The 20,000-nt window shown below is 48.7% G+C and overlaps 3 protein-coding genes across 7 annotated transcripts in view; all 3 read left to right on the forward strand.

Annotated features, from left to right (window-relative positions):
• Positions 1-2,893, forward strand: part of frmd3 (FERM domain containing 3) — a 32,779-nt gene extending 29,886 nt beyond the window's left edge. For all 4 annotated transcript variants that reach the window (XM_084690374.1, XM_084690376.1, XM_084690377.1 and 1 more), the window contains one exon: positions 1-2,893. This exon is cut by the window's left edge and continues 1,351 nt beyond it. The gene's annotated coding sequence lies outside the window, so the exon portion shown is untranslated.
• Positions 2,894-3,275: 382 nt separating this feature from the next.
• On the forward strand, positions 3,276-9,860 carry LOC146233136 (uncharacterized). The gene is made up of 14 exons (XM_084690668.1): positions 3,276-4,500; positions 4,597-4,838; positions 4,952-5,078; positions 5,290-5,399; positions 6,167-6,222; positions 6,713-6,860; positions 7,170-7,333; positions 7,443-7,597; positions 7,685-7,762; positions 7,875-8,064; positions 8,397-8,524; positions 8,683-8,799; positions 9,058-9,165; positions 9,697-9,860. Exons 1-14 carry the CDS (start codon positions 3,512-3,514, stop codon positions 9,785-9,787), a joined length of 2,703 nt encoding a protein of 900 aa, XP_084546794.1. The 5' UTR covers positions 3,276-3,511; the 3' UTR covers positions 9,788-9,860.
• A 721-nt stretch (positions 9,861-10,581) lies between these two features.
• Positions 10,582-20,000, forward strand: part of rasef (RAS and EF-hand domain containing) — a 13,237-nt gene continuing 3,818 nt past the window's right edge. The window contains exons 1-13 of one of the 2 annotated variants that reach the window (XM_084690870.1): positions 10,582-10,931; positions 12,646-12,792; positions 13,458-13,548; positions 14,959-15,054; positions 15,262-15,339; positions 15,660-15,775; positions 16,803-16,871; positions 17,031-17,109; positions 17,465-17,538; positions 18,458-18,746; positions 18,831-18,971; positions 19,079-19,229; positions 19,715-19,796. In XM_084690870.1, coding sequence (XP_084546996.1) covers positions 10,597-10,931; positions 12,646-12,792; positions 13,458-13,548; positions 14,959-15,054; positions 15,262-15,339; positions 15,660-15,775; positions 16,803-16,871; positions 17,031-17,109; positions 17,465-17,538; positions 18,458-18,746; positions 18,831-18,971; positions 19,079-19,229; positions 19,715-19,796 — 1,748 coding nt within the window. In that variant the 5' untranslated portion in view covers positions 10,582-10,596. The remainder of the gene's footprint in view (positions 10,932-12,645; positions 12,793-13,457; positions 13,549-14,958; positions 15,055-15,261; positions 15,340-15,659; positions 15,776-16,802; positions 16,872-17,030; positions 17,110-17,464; positions 17,539-18,457; positions 18,747-18,830; positions 18,972-19,078; positions 19,230-19,714; positions 19,797-20,000) is intronic. The other variant, XM_084690871.1, reaches the window with a different exon arrangement.

Genomic DNA, 20,000 nt, shown 5'->3' on the forward strand with positions numbered 1-20,000 from the left:
TACTTTACCTTTAAAAAAACACAAGAAAACCAGTTTATTGATGCTATGGGGTGAGGGGGTGAGATTAAGCTATTTTTGAAGACTACAGCCAATCGGGTACCTGGGTTTTACTACAAACAAACAGTAGAGCACAATCTTTTACACCACAGATGAACTGTCACAGATTACCTGATGTCATTGGAGGACTGGAGCAGAAAGAGCGGATGTGATTGGTTGACTTTGTCTGTGGCTAGACAGCTGTCTGTGTTACTGAACTCATGTTGTCATAATGAAGACCGCTTTTGTGTGTCCCCTAAATGTGTTTAACCCAACAACTGGATTGATAGAGGGGAAATTATTAGGGAAAACATTTCCTGTTCTTATCTGGCCACAACCAATGAGAGGATAATACATTTAAAATGTAAAATGTAAATGTGATAAGTAGTATGATTCCTACTGAAAATGGGTCCAGTGATGGGTCACTGAGGCATAAAAAAAAGGAATGCCTCATGTCTGTTTATCCAATTGCAACGAGTTCATGATCAAAGTAAATACCGTACAATTGAGAATAGTACATCCAAAGTCCCCCAAACAAGGGCCAAACTTGAGTCAAACTCACCCCAAAACCATCCAAGTGTTAGTTAGATGTGTCTGTCTGTGTCTGTGAGTAGAGAGAAGAATGTTTATTTGGACTTGAGGTATGGTCTATAAATGTGGCTCTTACACTCAGGAAAGGATAGAAGCTGTCTGATGATCCATATCTCTGTGTTTGTGCGTGCGCAAAAAAAACTACAAGTACAAGCTAAAACAATCCATCTACCCATGTATCATACTTCCTGTTACATATGCATACATTAACCTCATTGTGAATATATTCCAGAACTCATAGGACACTCGTCATAATGTATATTGTCTACAGGTTTATAGCCATAAATGTTATGAAAGCACGTCTCTAGACAAGGCTGTGCCTCCAGCAAAGAACACTAACCAAACGGCAGTTAGTGAACTCACAGTATATGCATAGGCTACTATATCAGTCTTTACCTCTGTTCTCAAAGTCGTGGATTTTGCTAACAGCCTGAAAGCGCTATGCTGAAAGTTTGCCGTTGAGACTTGTCTCTTCTCATTGAGTATCACCACAACGGGCCCTCTCATTTCAGCCTTTGTCTAACCACAGGCGTTGTCTTGTCATCATGTGGAGATACTGTATTATGTGTACGTGAGAAACAAATGACAAGGCTTTACCTTAACGGGTTGTTTATGATATAATATCAAAAATATGATCTATTCAACCTTGGGTAGGGCAGGCGTATGATTCCATTCCGTCTCCGGTCACGCTCACTTCTCCCCGTTTTGTACGCTACTGTTTTCGGCTGTGTTCTGGGCAGGTCTGCTTTGTAAATACTGTTTCATAGAAGAGAAACATGCGTACAGACGTATAATCTCTTTATCTTATTTTCCTTGTGGCGCTATCTCTGTCAAGGCAAGGTTATTGTGAGGTAGCTTCCATCTTAGATGCATGCGTGACGTTAGTGTTAGGTTGTAGTCGGACACACTGCCTGTCTAATAGATTACAATTGCCCAAAAACGTAAATTGTTCCGCCTGATTAATTTCGAAGGAACACAAACTCGGTGCATCCATGGATCGTATACCAATGGCTTTTCAAGTAGAGGGATATATTAGGTAAGTAGACTTGGCCTGGCTGTTTGGCGTTCTTTTGGTGGAACCTTTTCAGACGCCAGACGCTCTAAAACGTGACCTCACTGCCAGCCGTTAACAAAAATAGTTGTGACAAAGTTAAAACAAAGTTTTTTGTTGTTGTTTGAGGGTATTTTACGGTTCAGTTTATTCCTTCTTTTAGGTTGTTGGTTACTGCAACTTGTTTGCTGCCAGGCCAGATCACATTTTGGGAGAAACGAACGCATCGATCAGCGCTTTCAATCTCGCATCAGGTGGCTCATAGCAAACAGCTAACCAATGAAAAGAGCATGATAAAAAATAAAAGAAGAACATAAAAAAAACGACAGCCGTATGAATATTACACGAATATGACAACGATAAAGGCATTAATCATTCTGAAAACGATGGGTGACGTTCTAAGACCTAATGACACTGTAGCATTTAACCGCGTAGCTTCTTGATCTATCAGCCGTTTTATTTGATTGATTTTGCTTATAAAAAGTGGAAAACCATTGAAGAACCTCTTTTTTAATCCTCTGAATGTTTCTTCTTTTTGTTTTGTTTTTTACAAACAGCATTGAGCATTTGAGATACATTGAGTGATGACACTGATTATAACTGTGATCAAAAAATAAAACACGTGGGCCTAATCACCAACTGATGTCATACCACCAAAACATTGAAGTAGCCTATCAAAAGATGCAATCAAGGTGAACACCGTCAAGATGAACACATGCAACACGTAGGGGCTCTATACACAGCATTATCAGATACATATTTATATTGGATAAGGCCCCATACAAATAATTCCAAACACAGTTTCCACATGTTCATGGGAAATTCCCATGAATGTTTGTTTATTGAAATGTCCGTGAAATGTGTCCATACGTATGGTGCAGACTACAAAAAAAAAACGAAGATGCAGTTTTTTTTCCCTAGATTTTGTCAGTGTTGAATGGGCATGTGGCGTGCTTGCACGGATAGCATCGTAACTCTCCGGTCGCTGTTTATTATCTTTCTCCGTTAGTTGGACTTGTTTTGTCATTTCACTCTCTTTAAAAAAAAACACACACAACTCTGGGAGAATTTGACGGATAGAAAAAAAATATTCAGCGTTCAGAACACCTGTGCAAAACCAAGCCTTACGAACTAACTTTGTAAAATCAATTTTGAATGTTTATATGTTCAAAATAAAAAATATGGATTGTTTTATATGTTAATACTGCCACAATAAAGCCCTCAAGTGAATATATATTCAAAAAAATTGTTTGTTTCATTTGATTTGGCCTATTTTGTGAAGTATTCTCTTTGTAATTCCTCTACAATCATTGAGTCGATCCTAGTCTCCATCTTAATTGATGCACTTATTTGATATTTGTATACAGTATGCATATCATATTTTGTTTGATTGACTGCGTTAGTGTGCTCACAGAAGTAGAAATCATTATCGGTCTGAATCATAAACATCCTGAGAGTGTTAACTTTCGCTCTCCAAGCACTTGCGTTTGATGTCGCTATGGAGACCTTCTACCCGAGGCCGCTGGGTAGCATTTTTGCAGCACTTTGATCCCTTGGTGAACGGTTTCCCTGTGTTTTGTTTCCATGGAGATCAGTGTGTCAGCCACAGAGCTGGAGCACTGAGACTGCGAGAACCCGTGGAGGAGAGAACTGTATAGGAAGCACAAGGATCTATTATTATTCCTAAAAACTGGCGTAACTGATACGATAACAAAACGACACATCAGATTTGTTAGTTGTAATTTGGTCGAGTGGAATCTAAAGTGCAGCAGAGTGTGCGTTAGGACCCAGAGGAATGCGGACAGCTTCATCAATAATAGAAAGGCCAGAGGTATGACTGACAGACACGGCAGGGAGGTGAGTGGGCAGTCTCCCAAGAGAGAGGCCCCAGCACTAGGGCATGCTGGGAGTTGTAGTTCCAGCACCTCCCTGGGGCTGGACCTGCGTGTTCTGGAAGACTCACTCCTCACCGAGAAACAGAAGTTGCGGATCGTACTGAACTGGGCTCAGAACGTCCTCCGAACCGGACCTGAGGACGAACAGAACCGGACCAGAACCCGACGGACGGATCAGAACCTGGAGAACTCGATGAGTACACTCTCACCTTCAGAACCACTTCCCTGGACTGGGGAGAACCAGGCCCAGGCCTGTTCACCTCAAAGCAGTGAGACTCCGCTAGGACCAAACAAGCTCACCAGACTCCCTTCATCCCACCACGCACAGACCACCATGAACGACCCGGATTCCCAGTCTAAGACCTCGACCACTTCTCGTGTCACTTCCTGTAGCAAGTCAGGTGACAGTATCCTAGTCTTGCCGGGCTACGGCCTTCCCTCCAGGTCACCTGACCTCTCGCACTCTCCCGCTGGCTCTGGAGTAAGATGGGTAAAAGGCGGTGCTAGCTTACAAACTCAAGAAAAGCACGACGCAGTTAAAGAACAGGTGGAGGCGGAACACACCGCACGATCCAAGAACGTCCACAGGGAGAGGAGAACCTGCAGCATGAGACCTGATGAGGACCAGAACCCCGGTTCTGAGTTTGGGGTGACCCCGGGCCCGAGTGTATACGAGGAGTACCTTCTCTGTCTGTCTCGTTTGGGCCGCGTCAGACCAGACCACAACCAGGAGGTCACTGGCAGGTCGGACAAGGGTCAAAACGCATCGACTGGTTACAGAAGAAGTACGACGCTGGTCGGCACGGAGACCAGACCTGGTGATGTCACAGCTGAGGCTTCCGTGGACTGTGATTGGAGGACTTTTCCTGATGTTGTTGTCACAGCAACTGTCTCTGTGGACCTCGGTAGGAACACAGATGGTGACATCCCTGCTGACAACATCAGCACACTCGTGAACCCCGATAGGGCCACAGCTAGTGACATCACCACAGCAACAGAACCCCTGGACCCTGATCGTAGCACACCTGCTGACATCATCAACTTGCCCGTGGGCTGTGATGGGGCCACAGCCAGTGACATCATGACCACAGCCAGTGACATCATGACCACAGCCGAGGAGGACGGAGTGACAGTTTCAGGTGGTCGTAGGAGCGTCCCTGTAGAGGAGGAGGGAGGTGAGTGGTCAGGCAGGCAGGGCAGCAGTCAGGAGCTGGTCTGTAGGACGGCCTTGGCATCGAACACTCCAGAGGAGAAGACTGAGAGAGGTACAGCACAAGGACTGTACTGATGTCACATTCACAAACACACGGTACACTGCCCAGATGCTATAGCAGTGGTGTGTGTTGTGTGTGTGTGCTAAGTGTGTGTGTGTTTCCAGTGCTGCGGCCGAGGAGCAGGAGTGGCTGTCCGGGGGTCAGAGGTCAGACCAGGGGTCGTGGCTGGAGGTTCTGGGAAAAGTCCAGTCTCTCCTGGTCATCCTTCACTCATGGAGAAACGTTGCCACGGTAACCACTGACGCGCTCTGGGCTCGAGTTAGCGTCAGCTTTCAGAAAATGTCGCCCTGGAATCTCTTGTCTGTTTGACTGTCGCACACTACCTGCCTGTCTGCATGTCAGTCTGCCTGCCTTCATACCTGAAAGTCTGTCCTCGTATGTCCGCCTGTCTGTCTGACAGACTGTTTCATTCCCTGTTTGACTGTCTGTCTCTCGTCTGCAGGTCATATCTCTCCACCAGGCCTCTGTCTACAGGAGCCAGAGAGACCAGACAGTCGACCCCAACACCACAGCCCTTCCCTGGTCCCAGAACTCCTCTACCTGCCCCCAAAGGTGAGCAGAGCTGGGCTCCACTACATGGGCTCAAATCCTACTTTGATTAACTTTTACTTGTGTGATTTTTCTTGTCTGGCGTGATGTAACCAATAGGACATTTCCGAAAATGCCGATCACTCCCACCTGAGAGTCTAAGCATATTTGAGCAATCGCTACAAGGATTGAAAGTATTAAATAACATTTTAAATACCATTGAGACCGCAGGTCAGAGTTGTATATACCTACCTATCCACCAATCAAATACCTCCCCTCTCAATCCAATAAAAGTTCCGATAAGAATGGAACGTGGAAGTCAGCCTTCTCTGACAGTGGATGTGCTTGGTGGATGATTCAAGCGAGGTTGATGTCAGGACAACGTGAGTGTAACCTCTAATCAGTGTGCTAATCAGGATCTGCAGATGATCTTTGAATAGCGGTGACATCTCAACGTTTACTGTGCGCTGTTTGTTTCGTATGGAAACCCTGTGATCTCTCTTTCCAGATCAATGTCACACTTATCAAGACATTTACAAGTCATACGACACGATGAACAAAGTAACAATTCTTAGCAACTAGGACTTACACACACACACACACACACACACAGTGAAACCTTTTTTCAGAAACAGAAAGTACAGATACCAGAAAAATCTTCTTAAGTACAGTAACTAAGTATTTGTACTTGGTTACTTCCCATCTCCTGGCATATCTAACGAATGAAAAGTGACATATCTAATTAATGACCTGTGAAGTGAGTGACAACAGTGCTCTTCCACTCCTCCCAGGCACCCAGAAGATATCCAAAACCAAAGATGCCCCCATGGCAGTCGCCAAGACAACGGTAAAAAAACATCTAAACTATTATCTCTTTCTTTAAAAATAACATATAGACAAGCTGTTCTGCTTTGCAAGGGTTCCTGTAAACTAAAAGATTGTCTAAAAAGGGGTTTCGTAAAAACGGACAAGATTGTGTTTACAGTTTGTGTGAAAATAGAACTGAGGTTTGTTTTTCTGGAAACATCATTCCACTAATTCTAAGAGTTGTAGCAGGGACAGAACATTGAAGCAATTACATGGTTCATGGAGACTAATTTTCCCTCAATGGTTAATTGTGAATTAATTAATGTGTAGATATTTTCCTGGTGTCCTAGGATCAAAATAAATTAGGCAAATTATGTTTCAAAAGGACACTCAAAGGTAAAATTCATGCACATAACAATTAAATTACAAGCATAGAGTGATCACACCACTCAAATGTCATCGTTTTGTCCTCTGGGTTGGGGAGACTGGTCCTCTGTGTTTGGTCTGCAGTGTGCCCTGTCTCCTCCCAGCCTCCAGGGGGCAGTGTGTGCGCCCTGTGGCTGTGTCTCCCAGACGAGGTGTGGCTCTCCATCCTGGTGCTGCTTACACACTGTGACCTGTCCAGGCTGGCCCAGGTGTGTCGCCACCTGCTTCGACTGGCCCACGACCACACTCTCTGTGAGTGAGCAAGGCAGTGTGTGTATGTGTGTGTGTGTGTGTGTATGTGTGTGTGTACTGGTATCCGTGTGCGTGTGTGTGTGTGTACTGGAAAATGTGTCCTCGTCTATCTTGACCACATGGTACATTCTCATGATGTAAGAGCTGGAGATACTGTACAGTGCTACTCCCTGGACAAACATCAGATAACCAGGGCAGAACCATCTCAAGTTCTCTCATTACCGGAGAACACACACACACACCGATCAGACAATAAAATCCCCTGTATCTCACAAACAGACATGTCTCTGTCTCTGTCTCTCTCTTCAGGGCAACACATCAGGGTAGAAAACTGCTCCACTCTGACAGACCAATGGCTGAGTTGTGTGGGTGGGCGTCGACCAAGAAGTCTGGCACTTCATAGGTGCAGTGGCCTGTCTGTCACCTCCAGTGGACTAGAACTGTTCTTGTCCCAAAGTAAAGACTCTCTGGAGGTACAGAAAAAACAATCTGTCGTCATCAGCCCTTTCATTGGCTGATTAGGGATCTACAGCACTAATTCATTGGCTGAGCCGAGGGCCCTGTTTTCTCATTGGCTTACAGGAGCTGAGGGTCACCGGTTGCATCGGGCCTGGTTTCCACGGCGACCTGGTGCTGTGCGTGATTGGCCAGTGTTGTGATCACGTGACCAGCGTGGATGTGAGCTGGAGTGGAGCGACTGAGAAGGGCGTCAAGGCGCTGGCTGAGACAAGCTCTGGGTAGGCTGCTCTACCACACACACACACACACACACACACACACACAGACGGACATCCTGGACTGACCCCTGACCTTTGTGTCTGCAGTCTGAAAAGCCTTGTTCTCAATGGCTGCCAGGTCACCGATGACGCCCTGACAGCCCTTGCCACGAGGCATGGACAGAGGTGAGGGGGGCTGTGTGTGTTTGAGTGTGTGGGCTTGCAAGAAAGATAGACAGACAAGGTTGTTTTGTTATGTGTGTGAATGAATTTGGACTCCTGTGCGTGTGTGTGTCAGCCTGTCCAGGCTGGAGGTGTTTGGCTGCCTGGCCGTCAGTGCCTGCTGCCTGGTCACTGTGGCGAAGGCGTGTCCTGGTCTACAGCATCTCAACCTTGGACAGGTGCCCAAGGTCAACCACTCCTGTCTCACTCTGATGACATCACGACTCCCACACCTGCGCACACTCAACTTGACTGGACTGCACGCTGTAAGTGTGTGTGATTGCATTTGAGGGTTTGAATGTGTTTAGGGAGTCAGATGGCTGAGCGGTGAGGGAGTCGGGCTAGTAATCAGAAGGTTGCCGGATCGATTCCCCGTGCCAAATGACGTTGTGTCCTTGGGCAAGGCACCTAGCCCTACTTGCCTCGGGGAAATTGGTCCCTGTACTTATTGTAAGTTGCTCTGGATAAGAGCGTCTGCTAAATGACTAAATGTAAATGTTTATGTACGTGTATGTATATGTGTGTGTGTGTGCCTACCTAAGCAGTAACTACATCACACTTCCTGGTCCAGTGATGCGTTTCCTGTCCCTTGCTCCAGGTGAGTGATGTCACGGTGGACCAGGCTCTTCAGCAGCTTCCTGACCTCTGCTCCCTGACCCTCAGCTCATGTCCCGGGGTCACTGACCTCAGTCTGCACAGGATCAGCACACACACTCCCCACATCAGGTCACACACACCCCTCATCAGGTCACACACCCCACATCAGGTCACACACCCCACATCAGGTCACACACACACACACACGACTCATACACACCTGACCAAGCCTGGTGCGCCACACAAATATACACAAGCACGTACTCACTCGTGTGTTTGTGTGACAGGTCTCTGGATGTGAGTGGCTGCAGGGCGGTGGGAGATGGAGGTGTGCAGGCTGTCGCTCTGGGCTGTAAACGACTCCAGCACCTGGACCTCAGCTCCACAGCTGTGGGGACCAGGGGGTAGGACACCACACACACACACACTCTCTCTTACAAACACACACCCTCACACACACACACACACACACATACTCTCTCTCTTACAAACACACACCCTCACACACACATACTCTCTCTCATACACACACACAGCCTCTTATATACACACGCACATCTGTTATGGATCGTTTTATTGCATTGTAATGGCGTAACTTGTGTTGCGTGTGTGTGTGTGTGTGTGTGTGCGCGCGTGTTTGTGTGTGTGGCCACACCATACAGGGTGAACCTGCTGGCCAGCTGTTCCAGCGTGCACCTTCTCTCCATCAAACTCAGCTTCTGTCAGGTCAGCATGGAGTCCATCCTCAAACTCTGCAGACGCTGCAAGAGGTAAACACACACACACACACACACAGACACACACACAGACACAGACACACACACAGACACACACAGACACACACACACACACACACACAGACACACACACAGACACACACACACACACAGACACACACACACACACGCACAGACACAGACACACACACACACACAGACACACACACAGACACACACACACAGACACAGACACACACACACAGACACAGACAGACACAGACACACACACACAGACACACACACACACACACAGACACACACACACAGACACACACACAGACACACACACAGACACACACACAGACACAGACACACACACACAGACACACACACAGACACACACACACACACACAGACACACACACACACACACACACACACAGACACACACACACACAGACACACACAGACACACACACAGACACACACACACACACAAAGACACACACACAGACACACACACAGACACAGGCATGCAGTAACAATCTGTCTGTCTGTCTCTCTCTCTCTCTTTCTCTCCAGGTTGAGGCTTCTGTATCTGTATGGCTGTGTCCATGTCCCCACTAAGAGACAAATCAACAATATAAATCCAACTGTTCAACTGTACCCTTAGACCTGAAACACACACAAAAATGCAGTTTTTGTGAAATTCTGTTTGATAATAATTTCACAATAATATGTAATAACTGGACACAATTGTACCTTAGAAGTCCATTAAAACATGTAGTTAGTTGGATAGATAAAGACAGGCATAATAATAAAAAATTATAAAACAAGCGCAATTCATGCCTGTTTATGTGTGGCATCCCAAACAGCCAAACTGTTCATAGGAAATTATAACCCTAAATTATGTTACGTAACAACCAGAATAACAATGAATTCAATGAATGGCATAGATTTGAATAGCCCTTTTCATCAAAATTCCTCCTAACCAAGGGAATGCTTTCTAAAGACGCCGTGCGAAAGGGAAAAAACTTCCACTGAGCCGTTTGTTTAAAGGATTACAGGTTACAGTAATTCCCTAACTGCGCTTGGCACGACGCCCGGACATTGGTGATACTCTTTATGTCCACGTCGCGACTTGGTGACAAGAGACGCAGGGGGATCTGAAACAGGTGAGTCAGGTTCGTGAACACCTGCTCTGCCTCTCCAAGTGCGCGCTATGTGAGCAAACGGACGGTAACAGAAGCATAGCACCGGACGCAGGACACCAGCCCGGGAGGAGACTTATGAACTTTTTCTTATCCTGAGGACAGTACACCTGGAAAATCCAGCACTCGAAGCTACAATAACCCACTTCTTTGTTTTGCGGTGTTGAAGGTTGATCCAATAGTTTTGGCCTGCTGTCGGCGCATTCTGGTGGTTTTTCTGCAGTTTGCCTCGGTGGTCTGGCTCGTGGGGTTTTCCTGAGCTCCGGAAAGTATGTCGCTACCGGGCACGAGTACAGACCGTCGAGACAGACTGTGCGAGCTCTTTCACGCCTATGATGTGGATAATTCGGGGCGGATTGAAAAAAGGGAGTTTAAGAAAATCTGCTCAGATCTCGGAGTCTCGACGTCCGAGTCCAAGCACATCTTTTCAGAACTGGACACCGACAGAGACGGTACCATTAACTTGGAAGAGTTTATCCGTGGGTTTTACGGTATCTGCGAGAGTGAATACAGCGGGAACATGGACAGCGAAAGTTTGGATGTTTCGTCTTTGGCGTGGGAGGACTTTCAGACACGAATGGGTGATCAAGCGAAATTTATACCCAGGTCAAGTTAAGAATTGTTGTTCAGAGTAATTATTAATGATTAATTTTATCAATATATAGTTTAGCAGTTGGCAACATAATGTTTCTTTGTTACTGATAATGATCACTGCAGAAAAGTCATGCTGCTTATCCTTCTAACCGGTTTTTCTTTGCCACCTGTTATGTGTTGTGTTGTGGCGCGCCTTTGTGTGTGCGCCTGTTAGTAATCAGTTCTAAAACCATTCAACCATGGCCATAGAAATACAGACACCTGTACACAATATTGTGCTGGGAGGATGTAGCACGAGGACAAAGGCAGTTCATACAGCGCAACAGGAGTGTAACCCAAGATGCAATACAATGTACAACTTCCTTAGGCCGAGCGGTGTTCAAACCGACAATGTAAAGTGCGTTTAACAGACTCTCCCCAACAACCGGCAGCGATCCGCGGGAGCCGTCGCAGTGAGAGAAGACCAGCAAGCCGCAGGGCGGTCATGGGGCTGAGCCTCGCGCTGTCACGGCAACACCTCAGAAACATCGATTACCACAGTGTGTCATCTGGCCCAGTAGAGCTCATTAGAACTGCCTCCTCTCCCTCTTCCTCCTCTCCCTCTTCCTCCTCTTCCTCTTCCCCCTCTCCCTCCTGCTCTCCCTCTTCCTCTCCCTCCTGCTCTCCCTCCTACTCTCCCTCCTCTCCCTCTTCCTTCTCCTCTCCCGCCTCCTCCTCTTCCTCCTCTCCCTCCTCTTTCTCCTCCTCTCCCTCCTCTTTCTCCTCCTCTCCCTCCTCTTTCTCCTCCTCTCCCTCTTCCTTTTCCTCCTCTCCCTCTTCCTCCTCTCCCTCCTCCTCCTCTTCCTCCTCTCCCTCCTCCTCCTCTTCCTCCTCTCCCTCCTCTCCCTCCTCCTCTTCCTCCTCTCCCTCCTCTCCCTCTTCCTCCTCCTCTTCCTCTTCTCCCTCCTCTTCCTCTCCCTCCTCCTCCTCTCCCTCTTCCTCCTCTCCCTCCTTTCCGCCTCTCCCTCCTCCTCCTCCTCTCCCTCCTCCTCCTCCTCTTCTCCCTCCTTCCCTGTAGAGGAATGTTATGGAGCGTTTTCGTGGTGCCTGGCGGGGCCTGGTGTGTTTGTGTGACGCTGTCTGTTTCCTGGGTGTTGACAGTGGGACAGTAAGTCTATATGCTCAGGGCTCAGAACCTGCGTGGTCACCTTGTCAAACGCAAACACACTCAGCGCCGGTACCTGACCCACTGTCAGATGAACCGGGTACCTTGTCACAAGACTGGGTGGTGTCTCACTTTACACACACACACACACACATTTATGTACATCTAGAAGCATCTGCTCTAAGCAGGGAAAAGTATTTGTACAGTATATGCAGTTCATACAGTGCATGCAGGTGTGTGCGTGCGTCCAAACTAAACACCTCCTCACAAGCTACTGAAGCCTAACACGGTTAATGTTGACGTTCCGGTCCGTCACCCGGCCTGTCTTGATACGTGTTGAGCGCTGTAACCTCGCGCTGCCAGGTGAGTGTGTGTCAGCAGGACAGATGAGTGTACCTGAGAGACTCCTTTCCCTCTCTATGTCGCATCAACGTTCTTTCCCCATCGCGTCAACGTTGCGTTAACATTACAATAACGTTGATGTTGAAGTCCCATAAACATGATATGATGATGTTGAAGTCGCATTAACATGATATGATGGTGTTACCGTGGTGATAACCTGGTGTGGTGGATGTTGTGCAGGGCGGAGCAAGCGGCCACACTGTACCAGAACATCCGTATGACAGAGCCCAGGCTGGTGCCACAGTACGAGAGGGTGATCATGACCTTCACCAGGGAGATCAGACAGCACAACACGGAGATGGAGAACCTGGCTCTGGCCGTCAAACGGTAGGAGAGAGGAGGAGGAGGAGGAGGAGGAGGAGAGAGGGGGAGGAGGAGAGAGGAGGAGGAGGAGGAGGAGGGGGAGGGGGGTGGAGGGGAGAGGGAGGGGGTGTTGTAGTGATGATGATGATGATGGTGATGGTGATGAAGGTGTTGTAGTGATGATGATGATGATGGTGATGGTGATGAAGGTGTTGTAGTGATGATGATGATGATGATGGTGATGAAGGTGTTGTAGTGATGATGATGATGATGATGGTGATGGTGATGAAGGTGTTGTAGTGATGGTGATGGTGATGATGATGATGGTGATGAAGGTGTTGTAGTGATGGTGATGGTGATGATGATGATGATGATGGTGATGAAGGTGTTGTAGCGATGATGATGATGATGATGATGATGGTGATGGTGATGAAGGTGTTGTAGTGATGATGATGATGATGATGGTGATGAAGGTGTTGTTGTGATGATGATGATGGTGATGATGATGATGGTGATGGTGATGAAGGTGTTGTAGTGATGATGATGATGATGAAGGTGTTGTAGTGATGATGATGGTGATGGTGATGAAGGTGTTGTAGTGATGTTGATGATGATGATGATGGTGATGATGGTGATGATGATGATGATGATGGTGATGGTGATGGTGATGAAGGTGTGCTGTGTGTCAGGGCTCAGGACCAGGCAGCTATGCAGCTCAGTGAGATGGAGGAGGAGATGGACCACCGCATCCACGCTGCCGAGAACAGCACACGCACACAGGTAACACACACACACAGGTAACACACACACACACAAGTAACACAAACGCACACAGGTAACACACACGCACACAGGTAACACACACGCACACAGGTAACACACACACGCACACGGGTAACACACACACACACAGGTAACACACACGCACACAGGTAACACACACACACACAGGTAACACAAACACACACAGGTAACACACACACACACACGCACACAGGTAACACACACGCACACAGGTAACACACACACACACAGGTAACACACACACGCACACGGGTAACACACACACAGGTAACACACATGCACACAGGTAACACACGCACACAGGTAACACACACGCACACAGGTAACACACACGCACACAGGTAACAAACACACATAGATAACACGCACACACGGGTAACACAAATTCAAGACACACAGTGTGGATTATGTTTTACAACTCAGCTATTACAGAAACCTCCCTGCTTCCATGCTAGAACACATCAAAGTTCCATCCTTCAAGAGATACATTTCTTTGTTTCCTTGTTTCCTTATTTCCCTGTTTCCTTATGTCATTGTTTCCTTATGTTCTTGTTTCCTTATTTCCTTGTTTCCTTATTTCCTTGTTTACTAACTCAGTTTGATTACGGGGGTGGTTCCAGTGAGATGTTCCTACATGGAAACTGGATACACGATTTCACAACACATCCATTCTTGGGAACGGAGAAAACATATGTTTTCTACTGCGCGTGTGTGTGTGTGGGGGGGGGGTTATGTAAGGGATTTTATCAACTCTGTTTGTTCATGAGCTACTGTTTGCTTTGACTCAGAAAAGCCTCTACTCCCAGACTCACCTGCATTCTCTAACACACACTCACTCACACACACACACACACACACACAGAGTCACGAACATAACGCCCAGAATAAATCTAAACAATGTGTACGCTTATCTTTACAGTCATTTACTAGAGTCATCAAACCCAGAACTTATTGTTCCTGTATCCAGGTTCCGCACCCTCGGCCCTGATACAGCTGGGCCTCTTATCACTGGAACAGTCATATAACCGCAGTGCACACACAGACACACACACTTTCTGAAGTGCTTTTGGAGTGACTGGACATTCTCTCTCTCTCTCTCTCTCTCTCTCTCTCTCTCTCTCTCTCTCTCTCTCTCTCTCTCTCTCTCTCTCTCTCTCTCTCTCTCTCTCTCTCTCTCTCTCTCTCTCTCTCTCTCTCTCTCTCTCTCTCTCTCTCTCTCTCTCTCTCTCTCTCTCTCCCTCTCTCTCTCTCTCTGCCTCTCTCTCTCTCTCTCTCTCTCTCTCTCTCTCTCTCTCTCTCTCTCTCTCTCTCTCTCTCTCTCTCTCTCTCTCTCTCTCTCTCTCTCTCTCTCTCCCTCTCCCTCTCTCACTCTCTCCCTCCCCCCAGGCAGCCCAGCGTACGGAGGCAGCCCTGGCTGAGGTGAGGAGGGAGTACGAGGCCGAGGTCTGTGAGCTGCAGCTCAAGATCCAGAGGATGCAGGTTGTGAGTACATCGCACGCTCTCATTGGTCAGCGCATCCGGCTTAACGGCCAATGAACTGTTCGCCAGTTCGATTTTTGGCTGGTGGAGTAGGTATCAGTCCACCAATCAGCTGATCTAAACCCTGTTATAATTGAGAGGTCGTGGTGATGATGTCATGACCTGTGTGTGTGCGTGCGCGTTTGCATGGGTGTGTGTTTTGATTCACAGATAGAGAAGCAGTTCAACAATATCAATATGAAGGATGAGAGCTCAACTCTGAAGAGGAAGATAAACGAGCTGACCCTGGTGAGATCAGGTCTTCAGATTGTTCCATGAACCAGGAGAGATCCCACCTTCATCCCTGGTGTCTCCAGTTAGTGTCTCTCTCTCACACACACTGTTGTCTCTGTCTCCCCCTATCTCTGTTTCTCTGTCTCTCCCTTCATCTATCTATTTCTCTCTCTCTCTCTCTCTCTCTCTCTCTCTCTCTCTCTCTCTCTCTCTCTCTCTCTCTCTCTCTCTCTCTCTCTCTCTCTCTCTCTCTCTCTCTCTCTCTCTCTCTCTCTCTCTCTCTCTCTCTCTCTCTCCCTCTCCCTCCCTCCCTCTCCTTCCCTCTCCTCCTCCAGGAGAACCAGCGATTAAAGCAGGAGTTGTTGCTGTCCCACACTAATATCGCCTGCCTGAAGAGCGAGCTGGACTCCCTGAGGAACCAGCTGACCGACCACAGCATCAACAGCGAACGGTGAGCAAAGCAGGATCGTGGTAGAGCATTTAGATCAAAAGGTCGCAGGTTCAAATTCCCCCGTCAGCGAAAAGACTACATTGTGTAGTAATATCATCAGCAGGCCAAAGACAAGATATGTATGTGTAGGTTGAATCTGGGACCATATGGACTACATATGGAACACTCACACAGTTAAAAAACTACAAATGCATACATGCATCTTCATGTATAATGTCAGGGAGTTTTTTTTGACAGTGTGTTTATGGTGCGATGACAGATTCGATGACGTTAGCGACACGCAGTGTACAGTTGAGTTATTGTTCGTGGTCTTTTTACTGTGTGAAGGACACAGTCAGTCAGAGCACGGTTGACAGGTTGATGGATTGTTCTGGATTCCAGTGTGGTCACTGCTTCATGGAGCCTAACCAGATCAGACACTCAGTGGTCAGATGTTTGGCCTTGACGGTTCTGGAGCCCAGCCTGGCTGTTAGAAAGTCAACTCGTAGCGAGAATGACAACTACACACATACACACACACACACACACACACACACACAGGCACACACATACACACACACACACCAGCCAGGGTACGAGCTGACTGAGCGCTGTCGAAAACCCCGCCTCCAGGATTGATTGACAGGTCCCTGGGGGCATGTCTTTGTCAACCAGTAACAGGATATCCTGGTGTGACCTCACACACACAAAGAATTCCTCTGCTTGGTAACCTGGCAACCAAAGCAGGAACACTAACACTGCTCTCAGTCTCCAGCTGTGCCCTTGAACTCTCCTCGTGTTGAAAGTACAGATTTGAATGTGCTCTTTCGGTGATGTGAAAACATGGCGGTTTTATTGGTCACAGCTGACAATCATGACATTCTGTGTGTGTTAGTCTGCCAGGCAACGTCTAAGTGAGTTGCATGTGTCAAGACATGCTTCGGATAGCGCTGTGTGCCTATGAAACCTTATAGCCATGTGTGCTTATGACCATGTGATGAGTGCTTAATGAGTGTTATGACAGCTCATGAGGGTGTTGTGACTGCAGGGACGAAGCGCTGATGACAGTGTTCTCTGAGGAGAGGGACAATCTGGAGAGACAGATCGAGATCCTGCAGTAAGTCCCGCTGACCAATCAGAATTGAGATGGCACGCAGAAGCAGTAATCGTAGAGCACTCCTGAACCTCCTCTGTCTTCTCTCTGTGTGTACGTGTTCCATGTGTGTGCGTGTTCCGTGTGTGCATGTTCCGTGTGCATGTGTGTGTGTGTGTGCAGGACAGCTAACAGGAAGCTCCATGACAGTAACGATGGCTTGAGGACCGCCCTGGAGAACAGCGCCAGCAAGAGCAACAAGGTGAGAAACACACGCACACCCCAACACACACACACTCACACAAACTGAAACACACGCACACCCCAACACACACACACACTCACACTCACACAAACTGAAACACACGCACACCCCAACACACACACACTCACACAAACTGAAACACACGCGCACACACACACAGGCATTGTCCCAGGCCTGATGTTGTTGTTGTGTTTGTTGTTGTTGTTGTTGTGTTTGTTGTTGTTGTTTTTGTGTTTGTTGTTGTTGTTGTGTTTGTTGTTGTTGTTGTTGTTGTGTTTGTTGTTGTTGTTTGATGTTGTTGTTGTTGTTGTGTTTGATGTTGTGTTTGATGTTGTTGTTTTTGTTGTTGTAGCGTGGCAGCAGCGTCTCTCCTGCTGGGACGATGAGCAAGAGCAAAAGCATCTGTTACTCCTCCCCCTTGGACAGGTAAGGACCAATCACAGGTCTCCCTGGACAGGGAAATACCAATCAGAGGTCTCCCTGGCCAGGTGGGAGGGTATATTTGAACACGGTAGAATTCAATGTTACTGTAGGTGTTCAGTCCAGCTACTGTAAACAGATATTTTCACTCAAATTAGACTCAAACAAGCTCAAGCCTAGAAGAGTTTCAGTGTAGATGCTCTGGTTAGTCCTTGTGTGTGTGTACTCAGAAACTGGTCATGTCTACAGAATGTATATTACATCTCATTCTTAGGCTGAGTGTGTTTGCACAGAAGATTTGAATGTGCCAACAGAAAGACTAGTATGTGTTTGTCTTCACATCTCTGGAGCTTAAATAGATACTGCTGGTGTCAAGTTAGCAACAGGTGAGGTTGAGTTTATGACAGTCTGGTTGAGTTAGTGACAGTTAGGGTTTGACCCTGAAATGATAGTGACACCCCTCCCTCCCCCCTCCACCTCTCCCTCCCCCCTCCACCCCTCTCTCCCCTCTACCCCCTTCACTCCACCCTCCACCCCTCCCTCCCCTCTCCCCTCTCCCCTCTCCCCTCTCCCCTCTCCCCCCTCCACTCCACCCCCCTCTCCCCTCTCCCTCCCCTCTCCCCCCTCCACCCCACCCCCCTCCCTTCTCCCCTCTCCCCCTCCCTCCCTTCTCCCCCCTCCCCTCCACCCCACCCCTCTCCCTTCTCCCCCCTCCCTCCCCCCTCCACCCCACCCCTCTCCCTTCTCCCCCCTCCACCCCTCCCCTCTCCCCTCTCCCCCCTCCACTCCACCCCTCCCCTCTCCCCTCTCCCCCCTCCACTCCACCCCCCTCCCTCCCCTCTCCCCCCTCCACCCCTCCCTCCCTTCCCCCTCCCTCCCTCCCCCCACCCCCCTCCCTCCCTCCCCCCTCCACCCCTTCTCCCAGATACTTCCACCCTGGCATGGAGGAGGACCTGGGGGGGCTGTACAGGGGGGGCCGGAGGCCCAGCATCGACACCCTGGCCCTGGCCCTGTGCGACCCCATGAGGCGGGGCAGCTGTGACTTTGAGGTGGACAGCCTCCCGGAGAGCTGCCTGGACAGCGGCCTCTCCACCCTGCGAGGCTCGCACGCCGGCTACGACTCGGAGCCCGAGGTCAAAGGGCACGAGGCGGAGGAGCGGAGGGGCGTGGCCGAGGAAACTGACACCGTGGTGGGGGAGAGCTCAGATGTGGAGGTGAGCTGTGAACACACACACACACACTCATAAGTACGTCCACACGCACACACACATCCACTACTTAAGTACGGTCTGATCCAGACAGAGGACAAGCAGGATGTGATGACTTTGGGGTCTGACTGTGAGTCGGTTCTGGACCAGAATTTCTCAGAGCCGCTCAGCAGAAGCAGCTCTGGGGCCTCCAACACCCGGAAGAAGGCCCTCCTCGCCATCTCTACTGAGGTACGGAAGGGAATCTTTTATTGTAACAAAAAAAAGATCCACATCCCCACCTTCTTCCTTTCAATTTCCATCCCCCTCTTCCTCTCGCGTTTCTCTCCTTCCTCCAGGAGAAGACGAAGGACTCGTCTGACCTGGGCTACATGACGTCAGAGAAGGCGTACCGCATCGTGTTGGCCGGCGACGCGGCGGTGGGCAAGTCCAGCTTCCTGCTCCGCCTCTGCAAGAACGAGTTCCGTCAGCACAGCAGCGCCACCCTGGGTGGGTCTCCCCCTCTCTCCCCTTCTCTTCTCTCCTCTCCCCCTCTCCTCTCCTCTGCTCCCCCTCCTCTCTCCCCTCTCCTCCTCCCCTCTGCTCCCCCTCCTCTCACCTCTCTTCCCTCCTCTCCTCTCTCCCCTCCCCTCGGCCGAGCGAAGCTCCCCTTACACCCCGCCTGCCCTCCATCGATCCTGGCAGTCCAATCCAGACAGAGTTATTTAAATAACCTTCATTGATACGGGCGTATCATATTAAAAAGTACTTCTCTAAATAGCCTCTGTTGAGCCAGGCTATCAAATCAAGAACACCATGGTTGGGTGACCTGGCGTCTCGGTCGATGAACGCGTTGTGACGGAGTGTGCCAGCTTGGCCACGACGCTCTCCTCGTCCCTCATACTGTAGCTTGGTGTGCTGTACACCGCTAGGCTGGGTCTGTGAGGCTAACGACCCCTGACCCCTGACCCCTGACCCTGGTGTGTTCCCCTCAGGGGTGGACTTCCAGATGAAGACGCTGGTGGTCGATGGAGAGCCCACTCTGCTCCAGCTGTGGGACACCGCAGGACAGGAGAGGTGTGTGTGTGTGTGTGTGTGTGTGGTGTGTGTGTATGTGGTGTGTGTGTGTGTGGCTCGCATTTGAAGGAAAATAATTTTTGAATCGCTTCATTTTTGTAAATGTGTGTTGTTAAGTAAAGTTCTTCTTCGAGAATGCTACACTTGTGTGTGTGTTAATGTATGTGTGTGTGCGTGTGTGTTTCTGTACGTGTACAAGCAAGT

Source organism: Hypomesus nipponensis, chromosome 24, assembly GCF_054491055.1.
Source record: "Hypomesus nipponensis isolate SF chromosome 24, ASM5449105v1, whole genome shotgun sequence".
Taxonomy (NCBI): Eukaryota; Metazoa; Chordata; class Actinopteri; order Osmeriformes; family Osmeridae; genus Hypomesus; species Hypomesus nipponensis.